This window comes from Phyllostomus hastatus, unplaced genomic scaffold, assembly GCF_019186645.2.
Source record: "Phyllostomus hastatus isolate PE091 unplaced genomic scaffold, TTU_PhHast_1.1 phas_contig_254, whole genome shotgun sequence".
NCBI classification, from domain to species: domain Eukaryota; kingdom Metazoa; phylum Chordata; class Mammalia; order Chiroptera; family Phyllostomidae; genus Phyllostomus; species Phyllostomus hastatus.
The window spans coordinates 539,990-556,347 of NW_025333810.1; the positions used below are offsets into that span (position 1 = coordinate 539,990).

General features: G+C 30.8%; 1 protein-coding gene across 13 annotated transcripts in view; it reads left to right on the forward strand.

Moving 5' to 3' along the window:
- The window catches only part of PPIP5K2 (diphosphoinositol pentakisphosphate kinase 2), a 65,742-nt gene that overhangs the window by 16,430 nt on the left and 32,954 nt on the right, over window positions 1-16,358 (forward strand). For 10 of the 13 annotated variants that reach the window (XM_045838114.1, XM_045838122.1, XM_045838111.1 and 7 more), the window contains 13 exons: window positions 1,024-1,109; window positions 2,154-2,308; window positions 3,566-3,667; window positions 4,829-4,990; window positions 6,375-6,496; window positions 7,651-7,752; window positions 8,808-8,894; window positions 9,680-9,755; window positions 9,843-9,952; window positions 11,105-11,190; window positions 13,135-13,260; window positions 13,403-13,524; window positions 13,786-13,968. In XM_045838114.1, the coding sequence (XP_045694070.1) occupies window positions 1,024-1,109; window positions 2,154-2,308; window positions 3,566-3,667; window positions 4,829-4,990; window positions 6,375-6,496; window positions 7,651-7,752; window positions 8,808-8,894; window positions 9,680-9,755; window positions 9,843-9,952; window positions 11,105-11,190; window positions 13,135-13,260; window positions 13,403-13,524; window positions 13,786-13,968 (1,519 nt within the window). The remainder of the gene's footprint in view (window positions 1-1,023; window positions 1,110-2,153; window positions 2,309-3,565; window positions 3,668-4,828; window positions 4,991-6,374; window positions 6,497-7,650; window positions 7,753-8,807; window positions 8,895-9,679; window positions 9,756-9,842; window positions 9,953-11,104; window positions 11,191-13,134; window positions 13,261-13,402; window positions 13,525-13,785; window positions 13,969-16,358) is intronic. The other 3 variants (XM_045838112.1, XM_045838118.1, XM_045838121.1) reach the window with 1 other exon arrangement.

Below are 16,358 nucleotides of genomic sequence, written 5' to 3' on the forward strand. Positions count from 1 at the left end.
CACAAGTAGTTCTACAAGTAGTGGGACAAGGACTTAACACCAAGGTTGTTTAATTTCCAAATCCTACTAAAATCATGGAAATGATCAACAATTTACCATGTGACTGATGAGGAAATTAGGCCTTAATTCATTATTACTAGGTGATTTTTAATGGTAAAGTGTAACTATTTTTAAAAAATATTTCACTATTTATCTTAGCATTCATTTAATAGGCATACCATTTCTCTTAGAAATCCAAAAGCATGGCTTTCTAAGAGAAATAGTAAAATGTAAATGTATTTCATTTAATTGATGTTGCACTCTGATGACTACCCGTATAATTTCACTAGCATTCTGTCTTTTGTGTTAGTATTACAATATGAAATTATATATATGAAAATACTTTATAAAGTATATGGCCCTATAGTTATTTTGTTTTTCATTATTCTTTTAGATGGTAACACCATTAATATCTAAAATTTTAAAACATTTTTAGGTTTGCATATTAATGCATGCTTATGCATTATAAGTATAAATATATGTATATATGCTAATGCCTATTCGCTTTAGGAAAATAAAAGCATAAAGACATTTAACTCTGCCACTACATCTACCATATTTGTTCATATAGAAAGCAATATATTCATGCACTCACATTTTACAAAATTAAGACAACTCTTATACTGTCAGTATTTTCCCATGTTATTAAATTTATATAGAGTATTAATGGTTAGGTAATATACTGTCATTGCAATATAGCAACTTTATTTAACCATTCCTTTATATACATTCACATTCTCAATTTTTAGAAATCAGTATTTTAATATGCCACCTAATATACTATGCATACATTGTTGTTTTAATTGCTGAATATTTGTGATATATTTTTTCAGTATTTTAAATGACATATTTCTTTATATAAAAAAATCTTAATTTACATTCCTTTTTTAGTGGTAAAACAGTAATACACTTATGAACCATACAATGTTATACTTGTGAAGCAGCTATAAAATAATTAAGATATTCATTTTTCTTTTTCTATAGGAGGGAAGTATATAGTATCCTTCAAGCTGAAGGTATTTTACTTCCTCGTTATGCCATTTTGAACCGTGACCCAAATAATCCCAAAGGTAACTGTAAGAGATTTTAAGCAAGCTGTTTTCTGTCATTCAACATACTTTTGAGCCACTTCCCCCTTATAATTAAGTGGAAGGACTATAAAGAACTCAAAGTATTCTATTCAGTTTTTTTTTTATGATCCAAATAAACAAGCATTGTATTCAGTTAAAAATGTGATATTGAGCTAAAGGCTAACTGATAATTTAGGAGTTATAGATCCTGTTTTTCTTTGGCTTATATATGACATATCTCCGAAAATCATAAAGAAATTTTAAATTACGTGCTTTCAAAAATTTGTATTGATTAGGGATAAACAAGTGATCCATCTATGACCATTGAATTAAGGATTAGAAACTTAATGCTGAGATGGCACAATTAAATTTCTGATGACTAGGAATTTTGAAATATTACTATTTATTAATACTTTAAAATACCCTTTGCTTCATTTTCCTGGTTACCTAAAACAGCATGTAAGCTATATATAACTTTGTCTAAAAAGGCAAGATAACTGTGTGTCTGTATTAAGATTTAATATGCTGATAACAGTGTAACTTCATTGTACCTTAAAGTAACTTTTATTAATACACAGGTATAGCATTTGTTATCTGTAACAGAACTTCTTGTTTATCTAGAGATAAAAAATTAACTTTCTGATTGGATTGCTTACTTACTCTACATATCTGTTGCTTTTTAAATTAAATAATTTCGTGTTTTGTGGTATTTGTGATATGGGTGATCCCATATGTTTTTCAGGAAATGATAGCATTCTAGAGTTATTTCTCAATCTTTCTTGTAAGCATTGTTTCATATCTAACTTTGATTTCTATGGGGTGGTAAATGGCAGGTCCATAAGGTTTTGAAGAACGACTAAAGTCCCTAATGCCATATATCATAAATGTTGGTACATATTATTTGTATAAGTGTTTTTAATTAAAACCAAATCAGTACTTTATCCAAGGTTACTTTTCTTTGTAATTTTTATTTAAATCAAAAAAATTCTCAATCTAGATAATACACAATGTATAATTTTCCTCGCTATTATGTTTGATTTATAGAATGCAGTCTAATTGAAGGGGAAGATCATGTAGAAGTAAATGGGGAAGTTTTCCAAAAGCCGTTTGTAGAAAAGCCAGTCAGTGCAGAAGATCACAATGTTTACATTTATTATCCAACATCTGCTGGTGGTGGAAGTCAAAGACTTTTTCGAAAGGTAAACCTTTCTTATCCTAGTGAATGCTGTTCTTCATGCATTGTTATATAAATTTTACTAAAAATAATCAAGTATGTATTAAAACTGTGATTAAGTAAGAATATCATTTAGATGTAAATTATTAAAACTGATATCATACTTTATTAGAAAAGCAAGCCATCATTTTAGTTACTTAATATTGTTTATACAAAATTTCTGCCTACAGAATACCAGGAAGTTGATTTTTCTCCCACCTTCATTTACATATCTGTCATGTAAAAATAATTAGGTAAAGATCAGCAGTCTTTTATAAAAATGGTCCCCAAAATGGATAGTTCATAGAAAAAGTAATGCCAATAACTTTTATATACATTCAAGTATGCTCTAAATTGTCCCCCAATCAAATAAATGCAAATCAGATACAAGAGATAATGACATTGAACTACTTTTATATTGGCAAAGATCAAAAAGATTGAGGTAGTTGGGAAACAAACACAAGCCCATATGTTGTTGGTGGGAATGTAAATTAGAGTAGCCTCTTAGCAACATATTTTAGTAATATGTCAGGATGAAAAATTGATATACACTCTTAAAAAATTTCTTTACAGAAATGCAAAGTAAGAACATGATGAGATATTGTTTTATATCCACTAGAGTGGCATATATTAGAAAGTCTGATAATACCAAATATACACAAGAATGTACAGCAGTGGGAACTCTCATACATTGGTGGAGAGTTTAAATTGTTAAATTTAAATTGTTAAAACCGTTTACAAATGTTTTTTTGCCAATTTATCTTTGTAAATTGAATGAGGGCATATTCTATCACCCAACATTTCCGTTTCTAGTATATACCTTAAAAACACTGTAGCACACATATACCACAGGGACACTTTTAAGAATGTTCAAAGCAACATTGTTCTATTAGCTAAAGCTTTGAAAATGACCCATATATACATTGATAAGAGAGTGAATGAATTACGGTATATTTATACAGTGGAAAATTCTGTAGTGGTAAAAATGAATGAACTGAGGCTACTTGCAATATGGTTGAATCTTAGAAACATTATTCTTACTGTTCATTGTATTTTAATGCAATTTAACTTACATATAAGTTGAAATTACAGCAGAAAATACAGAGTTAGCTACACAGTGTTGTTAAATATTTATGGATTAAAATTTTTTTGTCTAAGCTGGAAATAGATGCCAGAGGATTGTATTAAGAAAATGAAGGGAATACTTTAGTTTTTGTGTTGATGGTCATCTTTTGTTTTTCAGATTGGCAGTAGAAGTAGTGTTTATTCCCCAGAAAGCAGTGTACGAAAAACAGGCTCGTATATATACGAAGAGTTCATGCCTACAGATGGTACTGATGTCAAGGTAGAGTTGATTAAAGCATATTTTCATTTTGTATTTAGAGTTTACCAGTGATATCAGAAAATGGGTTACTCTTTATTTAGCTATGTCTATCCTGTGTTCTGTCTCTATTTCTTTTTGATAAGGGATTCTTCGTCTGTTTCGTACTGCAAATGCCTTTGGCAGTCTGAGGCCTATAGACCCTTTTTAAAGTAATAATTTTTTAAAATAACATTTTTAAATGATTAAAATAAATCATACAAGATTAAAAAAGAGATAAATTTTATTGAAACAAAGTTATCAAAGTATTTAAAACCAACTTGCGATACAATAACGTTTATGCTTCTTTAAAAGGACATTAGGTAATGAAATACAGTGGGTGAGGGCCTGATATCATCACAGTTTCCAGGCACTGATTAGCATAGATGATGATATGAGATATGCAACAATTGTAATGGGTTGTCAAAACTCTGTTGGTGACAAATAAGGTCTTCATTGCTTTACCTTTTTCTAGTCTGTCTAACCAGAGTGTCTCTTAAACCTGATCATGATCCTCTCCTTAAAAATTTTCTTGTGGATCCTCACTGACCACAGGATAATAATCAGATTCATAAAACTGGCATACAAGATGTTTATTTTACACTCTTCCCTCTGTTTGTCCTATGAATCTTAGTTCTTACAGTCTAAGCCATCCCAAATAACTTACTCTTACCCAAATACCTCATGCTGTTTGGATGTTTTTGCCCTGTCTGTGTTTACCACCTTTGCTTAGGGCACCTTTTCCTCTCTTGTCTGCCTTCAAATTTATGCTATCTTCACCAACGCCCTTTTTAAATATTCTTTTGGCAGTTACTTTCTTCCATAATGTTCTCATAGTTATTTGTACCTCTCCTTTGTTAAACTAAAACAATTAGAGAGGAGTCACATCATATACATCCTCGTACTCCCTCGTAATGCTCAGTGTAATCTTTTGCCATAGAGAATAAAACTTCACCCTACCAGTTCTGCCATATAATTAATTACTTATAAACTCTTCCAAAATATTGAAAAGTTTGGCATCTAAATAGTAAGATGTGTAAAAGCATAGTCTGGAGACTGAAGTATTTTTATTGCTTGTTTTTTCTTTTAATTTGTTGTCTGCTGTTACATGTTTTAATAAAATACGCACTTTAACATTTTTGAAAGGTTTATACAGTGGGTCCAGATTATGCCCATGCTGAAGCTCGAAAATCTCCAGCACTGGATGGCAAAGTGGAACGAGATAGTGAAGGAAAAGAAGTGAGATATCCTGTTATTCTCAATGCACGAGAGAAATTAATTGCTTGGAAAGTCTGCCTTGCATTTAAGGTAAGATGTTATATAGCCCATATAGACCCTTGTTAAGGGAATCCTAATTTTCTTTGTTGAGTGAAATAATTGTTATTTGTGCTGGTAGTAGTAGAAGTAAGCTGAGAAAATAAAAATGATAATCTGAACAGTTTATGTACTCTTCAAGGGATTCTCATATGCCAATAATATCAAATATTAATGAAGGCCTTTGTGTTCCTGTGTTCTATCTGTATTATACAAAAGGGACCTTTGTCAATTTATTCAGAAATTAAAATTACAGAGGAAAACTTAACTAACAGTAGAGTTACCTCATGTTTAGGGGTATTGTTTCACATATTAAAACTAAGGCTGGTTGCAAATATTATTTACTCATAGAATTGATTAACTTTTGTTTGTTTTTGAGTACGTAAGGTCCTCAGTATTGTAGCCTTGACCACCAGTTTGTTGGCCCTATTGTAGATGATGAAATGTGTTCATGAAAGCGATACAAATTTATTTCTTAAAGAAAACTTTACTTCTGACATTTGATTAATTCTCTCAGTTAATCTGTATCATTAGGCTTTTACTACTGTAAATATTTAAATAGAAGTTGTGTGACTTGTGTCTAAAAATGATAACCTTTACCTTTTTGAAGTTTTGCCTTGAAAATATAACTTAAAGATGAGTCTATATTATTGGTTAGTAAATAATAAATAAATTATTTGTGCCTTAATAATTTGAGGTCTCATTCATGGCAGGAATATTAGCCTGTAAATATGTTTTACTAATTTCATATACATCTTTTTCACTTGTATTTCCAAGATTCCAAAAGCCATGACTTAAAATCACATTGTACTAATATGTGGTGATGTGAATATAAAATAGAAGATAAGAAAATTTCCGGAGCTAGAACAGAAAATTCATTCCTTTCAAACTGTCTTGTTCTCCCAAATAAATTTATTTCAGATGTGCACAAATACGTGCTTGTCAGGGTTTAAAAGATTGAGAGAGATAATTGGATATTTCCTCTAGGCTGTATCTTTAAAATTGTTTTTCCTCTATGGGTTTTTTTGGGGGAGGATTAAAATGATATCATTTCTGCTAGTACAAAATCTATCAGACTTTTTAAAATTAAACTGAAGAACTAGATAAAATATGTAATATTTTTGGCCTCCCTTGTTCTTTAAACATTATTGTTCCACATCTGCTTTGTGGTCATGATTATATAGCATGAGTTATATGTGTGTGTTTTCAGAGTACTCAAGTTATAAGTAATTTTTTTTTGTTACTTATGAAGTAAACTAGTAAACAGTAATTAATGCGCTTTTAGGCATTTATAAAATTTGGTCTGTTCTAATAAGACAAGAAAATTGTGAATATTAATTCAAATGGAACTTTGAAGTTTGTAATTTATTTTAAATAGCAAACAGTTTGTGGCTTTGATTTATTACGGGCCAATGGACAGTCCTATGTCTGTGATGTCAATGGCTTCAGTTTTGTGAAAAATTCCATGAAATACTATGATGATTGTGCAAAAATACTTGGGTAAGAATATTTTCTTTATCTTTGTTACAACTAATGCATCTATTTATTTAGAAAATAAATAATTATAAACATCAAATGATTAGGATTTTGTTAGCACTCTACAGTAAAAATCATTGTTCATAAAATGACATCTCTAAAAATGTGCGAAATCATGAACTATACTTTGTGTTATCAAAGTTAGATTTATGACCAGAACAGATAACAGCTTAAAGGTATTTCAACTTTATAGATTTAGAAATGCTATAGTTTTGTTTTCTTTCTTTATATGACACAAAATTAACATTCATGAAATAAATAACCAGAGCGAAATAGAAATTCAGAATTCAGGATTCTTTTGAATGATGATACTTTCTAAAAGCATGTTCCTTAAAGATCTTTCTCATGAAATTATTAAGTTAATGTAAAAGAAATTATTGCTGATGGAAATGCCAGTTTTATATTCTTTGACCTGTTTTCTTGTAACTTGATGTAGAAGACTTGCAAAACAAGAACTATTTTTAAACCATTTCAAAGTATATATGACAAAGCCATAGAAACTTTTTAAAATGTGAAGTCAGCTTTTATTACATATGTCAAAGAATTGTGAACTTACACTTAAAGCGAAATTTGGGGCAGCCTACTAAATTTTAGCATGAATAAATATTAAATTTAAACAAAAAATATTTTATAATTACTTAAACCTGTATCCCTATTAGTTTGCATTGTCAATCGTATTAGTAAAATGTGTTAGAAATTTGTTAAAAATGGGCATTGGTATTTAGAATAGTTTTATAGGTGATCAATAAATTGGTAAGAAATGATTAGTGCCCACATAGAGGAGATAATCTTGGATTTCAGAATCTTTGTAAAGTAGATTGATGCAGTTATAATTAGCTATTTGAATCCACTGTGACTTAATCTTTCAAACTGAAGTGTATAAATAAGTACTTCCAAATTTATAGCATCCGATTTGTGTATTCTGATACACCAGTTCAGAACTGCTGATCTAATTTTTCTTGATCGGGATTGATTATTTGGGTTACTTTTTATGTGCTTTTCTCACATAATCACTAGATGGTTTGACTTTAACTCCTATACTACTCTATTATTTGTCGTTAAGTACCCAATTTTGTCTTAAGAGGAACTACTTTTAATTTTCTTTCTTTTTCTTAAAGCAATATTGTGATGAGAGAGCTCGCTCCACAATTTCATATCCCCTGGTCAATACCCTTAGAAGCTGAAGATATCCCCATTGTACCAACTACATCTGGAACTATGTAAGTTTGAATATTTTCACTTAGAAACTCCTTGGGTTTCCTCCATTAGTCTGTGCTAGTGCAATAAAGATTAAATTTCTGAATGATTATTAGATACTTTAGTGGGTATGCTTTCATATGATTCACTTTGCAGATGGAGCAATGTTGTATATGCTTTTACAAGGGTTCTCCTAGACTAAAAATCTTTGATATTGTTACAAATGAAATCCTGAAAAATGCTTAGATAATTATAGAACTTTTGAATTAAACCATAAAAATAAAGGAGGTGGCAACAGGTGCATTACTTAAAGCTTTATAGTCAGTGATCAAAGAACTATGGTACTCTTAGCATGTGAAGAAAATATTTACAGTTATATTTTGAGTTAAATTTAACTGGACCAATATTGCCAAAGTGTTTCATAATGTTATAGTGAAAGATGCTGCCTGAAACTCACCTGTTATTCAGGTGAGCTGGTGATCTTCACATTCACTGGTTAGAGACTTATATTAGCATATTAAATATTCTAAGAAGTTCTGAGGGGGGCAAAGTTATTTAATTTTGTTTTTAAACCCATATTTTTAAACTTATTTAACACAAAATATTTTTAGGTAACTTTTAAATTCCTGCATGATTGTGTTCTGTGGGTCAAAGTTTGGCAAACACTAAATTATACCTTAGCATTCCATTTTATCTTCAAATAATTTGATTTGGAAACACTTGTTCTTCTTACATGGGCAAAATAAACATAGTAAAGCTTTATTTTGTTTTAATTGAATGAAATTTCAATCTATAATAACTGTTGTTACAGAGCAGGTGTTTAATGAAGGTCTAGGATAGCAGTTTATCATCTCTAGAGATATTTCATAGTTTAGTATTACTCCATCTTCAGCTTCGTAACCTTTTCAGGGTGTGATCTGATAAAATTAAACTCAGCTGTTAGAAGTACTTTTCTTCATAGGGAAGATCTTGAAATGGTAAGAGATGGCTCTAAATAAATAATTAGATGTGTTATTCTGAATTACACAACATAAATCTTTGGTAGAAAATTGAGGATTTTTTTTTGTTTTAATTTCAGGATGGAACTTAGATGTGTCATAGCTGTCATACGGCATGGGGATCGAACACCAAAGCAAAAAATGAAGATGGAAGTGAGGCATCAAAAGTATGTTTTAAGTGGAATAATTTAACACTCAGGAGATATTTAACATTTTTGATAGACGATTTGCTATTTTGAGTAATACATCATATTAATCTTTACTTAAGGCTAAATGGCTAAACATATTAATGTTTACTGCCATTTCTTGGCCATTAATATTTAAACCACTGGATGCAAACCAAATTCATTTAAAATTATTGTATATATCGGCATCTGAAAATTATTTTGACAGTGTGTATGAATGACCAACAGTCTGATCTGACTTTCATTTACTGTTGTAAAGGTGTTCTACTTAATTTTGATTCATTATTTTCTTATATTGCTCTTTGACAGTCATTAACCTCCCAACCTTCTAGGATATTAGTAGAATGAAAATTTGTTTTTTTCTTTTTAGTATTTGACATGGAAATAATAAAATTTGAGCCATTAAATATGTGTTGAGACATTTTAAATTATGTATATGTATGTTGTGACTTCAGGAACACATATTTTGTATTATAATTGTATGTTTCCATCATGAGAAAACTTTAAAAAAATAATCTAGTGATTATTAGTTAGATATGATTTAGGAAAATGCAGAAGTTTATCAATAAGAGTAAAGAAGCAACATGATATAGTGAAGGAAAATGAGAATACCCACAGTACAGTATTTGAAAGCCAAAGACCCCAAGTCCCATATCTATCATTTATTATCATAGTTCTATATCTATTATTTATTATAATTGATTTAAGTATATAGTGGTAATATTAACTATTGCAAATGACTAATAGTGCTGTGTCTTTTTTATAAGATTTTTTGATCTTTTTGAAAAGTGTGATGGATATAAATCTGGGAAGTTAAAACTCAAAAAGCCAAAACAATTACAGGCAAGTGCATTTGATTTCTTGTTGAGTTTTAAATTGCTAATGGCAAAGTTACACAAAAATTTAATTCTTTCTTAATTTATTTTATAGGAAGTGTTGGATATTGCACGGCAGCTTCTTATGGAGCTGGGGCAGAATAATGATTCTGACATTGAAGAAAACAAGTCAAAACTTGAACAACTTAAGACAGTGTTAGAGATGTGAGTATCTTTTTAAAACCTTTAATTTTGATAATACTTGTAATGCTTTTTAAAAATGCCCTTGCTGGTGTGGCTCAGTGGATTGAGCAATGGCCTGTGAACCAAAGGGTCACTGGTTCGATTACCAGACAGACACATTCCTGGCTTGTCAGCCAGGTCTCCAGTAGGGGACGCACAAGAAGCAACCACACATTGATGTTTCGCTCCCTTTCTTTCTCTCATTCTTACTCTCTCTAAAAATAAATAAATAAAATCTTTAAAAATAATAATAAAAGAAAAAATATGTATGACCTTTCATGTTAATTTCCTTCACAGTTTGATCTTTTTGCTTTTTTTTTTTTTTAAGATTTTATTTATTTATTTTTAGAGAGGAAAGGGAGGGAGAAAGAGAGAGAGAGAAACATCAATGTGCAGTTGCTGGGGGCTGTGGCCTGCAACCCAGGCATGTTCCCTGACTGGGAATCAAACCTGCGATGCTTTGGTTCACAGCCCGCACTCAATCCACTGAGCTACGCCAGCCAGGTTGCTCTTTTTGCTTTTTATCGTTGTAGCTCAGGAGACATTAGTGAAAGGCTAATGAGATTTTTATTTTCACCAGTGAGAAAACAGATGTTGTATTGATCGTTATTGTTTTAGTTTTAATTTTAATGAGATGAAAAGATGACATCGAATTTGGATATTCCTGAAGTACTACTTAAGACAAAGTACACATTGCTCACTTGACCATAGATTTAATACTGTTTTAAAAAATAATAATTTTGAACTATGTTCTAATCAGGTCAAGTAGGTACCACCAGTATTCCTGTTATAAGCTTCACAATTTTGACCACTTAAATTCTTATTTTCTTTCTTTTTAAGACACATAGTTCATATTTTTATATATTTCTCTACTTTGTTATCTTTTCAAAGTTGTCTAACTTTTGTAGAGAAACTTTTTTGTATTTTCATTTTTATGGTGGTTAGAATGACTACCGATGGTACAGCTATTTTCCTAGGATACTCTAAAGAATTCAACAAGGTAATTACAAAAAGAAGGAGGCATTAATATGTAAGATTTAGTTTTTTTCTCTGATAGATTTTAGTTTTTTTCCAGGAAGTCATATTGAATACTTCCTGAATATTGTTCATTCTGCTTGCCATTTTATTTTACAGGTATGGCCATTTTTCTGGAATAAATCGTAAGGTGCAATTAACCTATCTCCCTCATGGTTGTCCTAAAACATCTAGTGAAGAGGAAGGTATGTCATTAATACCTACTGTGTTATAATTATATGTAGGAACTTCCTACTCATTGATTGATTACATTTGGATGCTTTTTGTGTAATAGTTCTAATAGTTAGGGACTGGTGTGCTATTTAATGGAGTTTAGTTAATTGCTTTCTATCCAAAGTATAGATTTTATTCTTCATTCTTTAAGTAAAGGGTAGATTTTATTATTTTGATAACTGATAGGACTTCCCTGTTACTCAGGGATTGATTCAGAAAGCTTACTTATTTATAACTAAATGTTATTTAATGAGCCTCTCCTCTTTTGCTAGAAGAGGATGAAAGCTCAAAAAGTATGAAAGGCTATTTGAAAAACTACAGAATCAACATGTAGTAAAATAGGTATTTTCCTTCACCCACTAAATCAGAATAAGCATTTAAATAAAATTAGTCTTCTAAGAGCAGTCAGCAAAAATTCATAAGTGCATTTACCTTTTAAAAGAAAAATGGCCAGAGGTTAGAGAAGCTGTTTCACGGAGAAATGCAGATACCCAATAACTTCATATAGTAATAATAATAATAATCACTCTTGTCGGTCACACTGGCAAAGTGTTGTTTTATTTTATTCCTTTTTTTCAAACTGGTAATAATGAGTGCTGAGGAGAATATAGTGTGGCAAGATTTTAGTCTACTGATAAGAGGATAAATTGGTATCACTCTTTAAACAGTGATTTGTCAATATCCGTGTATCAGAAACTTCAGAAAATATTCATATGCTTTGACCTTAATTCTGCTTCTACAAATCTATCCCAAAGGAGGAATCAGATATTTAGGGTAAGATTAATCTATTGGGATATTCAAAATGGTATTATTTATACTAACAAAGGTTGAAGAAATGATTATCTTACATGGAAACAGAGTTTGATTATTTTGATATTTATATATTTATTTTAAAGTTTGATATGTTCTCTTAGCATACTTGGTAACTAATAACAATAAGCTTAATTTCTTGTATCTTAATATTTATGATTAAAAAAATTACATAAATAAGTCATAAATTAATACTGGTTTTCATGGTAAAGCACATGTAACTGTTAACTGACCCCAGGGGAAAGAGTGATGTTATATCCCTAATGCATCATTGTGAAGTTGTTTAGCATTTATATTGCTTATTTTTAAGTTACCTTTGTTTCTGTAAAAGAATACAGATATTAGGCATGATAAAGGACAAGTCAAAATTAAGTATAGAAACTCGCTCTCTTATGTTACCTCCTCTTAAGTCTAAGAAAATACTTGGTCTGGGAAATACAGAGATTTTACAGTTCCGAGTTTTATCTTATTTATTTATTTGTAAGCTACTGTTGACATACAATATTAGTTTTAGATGTACAGCACAGTTATTAAACATTTCACAAGTCAATTTTAAAAGCTGCTCTTGGCTATATTTTTTTGTGTATCTCACCCATAAATTTAAATTACAACAAATATTAGGCTCTATGATCTCACATCTTTCTAAAAGTTATGCTAATCACTGAGTGTTAATCACAAAGGGAATATATCTTCTTCACTTCACCTCTTGATATAAAGACAGGATCTGGATCCTGTCATCAAGAGCTCTTAATCTAGCAAATGCTACACAGTTAAATACTTTGAGCAAGCCTTTGCTCTCATGCCACTATAAGTGATATGAAGGAAGGAAGAAGAAATACTTCCTTTCAGAAAACTGGGAAAGAGTTTTATTCCTACAGTATGGAGGACATTTTGAAATTTTAGGAAGATTTTAACTGGTGGAACAATTCAGTATTTCTGACAGAAGCAACAGCCTACAAAGAGAGGTACTTTTAAGGAACAAAAAAATACATAAGGGCTGTATTCCACCGCAGAAGAGAGCACAAAGAAAAAAAAATAATCTTGAAATATGTTTGTTTAAAAGAAACAAATTTGACATTTGCTTTATCCATTCACATGTGTCTTAGACAGCCGAAGAGAAGAACCATCCTTACTTTTGGTTCTAAAATGGGGAGGAGAACTAACCCCTGCAGGCAGGGTCCAAGCTGAAGAACTGGGAAGAGCTTTCAGGTGTATGTATCCTGGAGGTCAAGGTAAATCTTGGAGTTTCTCTAATTTGGTTAAATTTATACATTGTATTTTCAAGTCTTTCACTTATTTTGACATTTATTAAATATTTATAGAAATACAGTGAAATGAAAATATAGCTTAAGTGATTTGAGGATTTATTTTCAGGAGATTATGCAGGATTTCCTGGTTGTGGTTTACTTAGATTACATAGTACCTACCGGCATGACCTCAAAATATATGCATCTGATGAAGGACGAGTGCAGATGACTGCAGCTGCTTTTGCAAAGGTATACATCTGTTTTTAGAATTACTGGAATTTTCATCTAATACTGCATTTTAAAATATTTTTACTAAGGCAATATTTTAAGTTTCCAAATTTGAAATTTCCAACTAAAGCTCTGAAATGGCAGTGTTAAACTGTATTATTAATAAAGTTTGTTTATTGTAAGTAGTTTATAGTCTATTAAATTCAGCATGTAACAAAATATGATGCTTTCTATTATTTCACATACTAACTTTTAAATCTGTGCTGGCTTTAATATGTTTAGGGGCTCTTGGCACTAGAAGGAGAGCTTACCCCCATTCTTGTTCAGATGGTAAAAAGCGCAAACATGAATGGTCTTCTGGATAGCGACAGTGACTCCCTGAGCAGTTGTCAGCAGCGTGTGAAAGCAAGACTTCATGAAATACTACAGAAAGATAGAGATTTCACTGCAGAAGATTTTGAAAAGGTGGGTCTTAGCGAACTCTTTTACATGTGAAATATACACACCAAAGAAGGTACAAAAACATAAAATTAGCCTTTATTGTATTATAAAGCAAATACTCATATAGTTCTCACCATCCAGGTGGAGAAATAGAACGCTGGAACAGCTCTAGTACCTGTGTACCCCTATCCCAATTGCAACCCCCTCTCTTAGGAATCACTGCTAGCCTGACTTTTTATGTTGCTTTTTCATATTCTGATCACATCGAGAATACTTATCTGTTGCAATAATATTGTTTATTTTCACTCTGTGTATTCGAAGTCCCACAATATGTCACTGTTATTATTCTTTTATACAGCAGTGTTTATTTAGATTTACCTATGAATTTACCCTTTATATAATTACCTTTTACTCTTTTCTGAATTTCAGAGTTTCCATTTAGCATAATTTTATTTCTGTTTAAAGAACAATGCAGTAATTCTGTTAGTTCCAGTCTACTGGTGGTGAATTCCTTTTTCTTTTTTTAGTTTTTGTGTGCGAAGATGTTTGCATTTCTTTACTCTTAGGATTTTTTTACTGGGTATAGAATTCTAGAATGGCAATTTCTTTCATTGCATCAAAATGTTGCTTCATTATCTTCTAGCTTCCAGTGTTACTTTGGGAAGTTAGCTCTTGATCTTGTGCACCATCGATCATTTCTTTGTCTTTGTAAATAACTCCTTCTGGCTACTTATCATTTTATTTTATCTTTGGTTTTTAGCAGTTTTTCTCTTTTATGTTTAGATGTAAATTGCTTTTTAATTTATCCTGCTAATAGTTTAATAGGATTTTTGGATCTTTGGTTTTAGTTTTACAAAGGGTTTTTTTTATTTATTTTTATTTATTTTAAAATTTTTTTAAAAAATTATTCAATTGTTCAATTACAGCTGTCTGCGTTTTTCCCCCATCACTCCCCCTCACCCCAGCCAAACCCACTTCCCTCCCTTGCTTCTACCCTCCCCCTTGGTTTTGTCCATGTGTCCTTTATAGTTATTTTTATTTTTTTTAAATATTGCTTCTGTTACTTTCTTCTGGGTCTCCACATGTATGGTTGCTAGAACTTTCTCGTATCCTTTTTTAAAAAAATTTATTTTTATTCTTTTGTCTCTATGCATTTATTCTTGATGAAATCTTATAACTACTCTCTAATTTACTGTAAATCTATCTCTGGCTGTATCTGATGTGCTGTAAATTCAGCCAGTGTATTTTCCAATTTCAGTATTTCTATTTGCTTCTTTTTATATATAATATTGTCATTTTTCAATAATCAATTCTTTGATGATTTTCAATATTTTCTTTTATCCTCTTGAACATAGGAAGTTACTTTTTTAGTTTTTGATAGCTATATTACTTAGAGTCTCTTCGGTTCATTTTCTCTTATCTGTTGTACTGATTGATATTCTTGCTGTCCAGTTTTCTTGTGTGCCTGAATGTCTGCAATTATGACTGGACATTTTATCTGTGTTAATAAATAAAATATTATTATCTTCCAATAAGGTTTTTTTATTTGTTCCTTCTGTGTGCCCATGCACATAGCAATTTAGGATTGCCTTAATCTAGTTTCAGAATAGATCTTTCTGGGTAAACAGTTGACTTGAACCTGATTGCAGTTTGTTGGTGGGCTATAGTTTGCTTTTCATTCACCCTCACTTTTTTGAACCTTAAATGTAGAGAGTTTACCAGCATTCTACTTTGGGGAACCCTGAACTTCACTTTTGTTCCTTTAACCTAATAATACTGTGAAAGCTCTACTCGACTTCTCTGCTGTCTGTTCTAGATCAACAAATGTCTCCAGTGCAGAAATAGCCTTAAAGACAAGAATTATAAAGACCTTAAAGACCAGAACCATTAGAACAATTAAAGGACCAGGGTTCTGGTTCTATAATTCTTTATTATACTATTTCTCAGATACCTTAAAGCAGAAATATAGAAGTTTTTTACGCAGGATTTTTACTTATTTTCAGTGGTTAGATTTAGCCAAACTACCTAGTTTACCATAATGAGAAGTGAAATTCTATTTTAATTTTTTTATTATCTGTAGAAACTTATTTGATGGAGTTAAATAACTTACCAAGCCAAGCTCAAAACTAGAATTTAAAACTATGTTGTCATTAATGACTTTTGTTGACTTGTAAAAATCTTATCATAAGAGGATTAGCCTGGTATTTAAGAGCACCAACTTTATATCCACTTTTTACCCCACTCTTCACATGCTACTGGTTTGATCTTGGGCTTAAACGCTAGGTACCTCAACTGGAAAAAGATGATGATAATAGAGTCTTAGGATTATTACGTGTAAATATATGTCAAATGGTTAGAGCCATATTTGTTCATATTACATCAGCAATTTGTCGATGTTAGAATAAAATGCCATT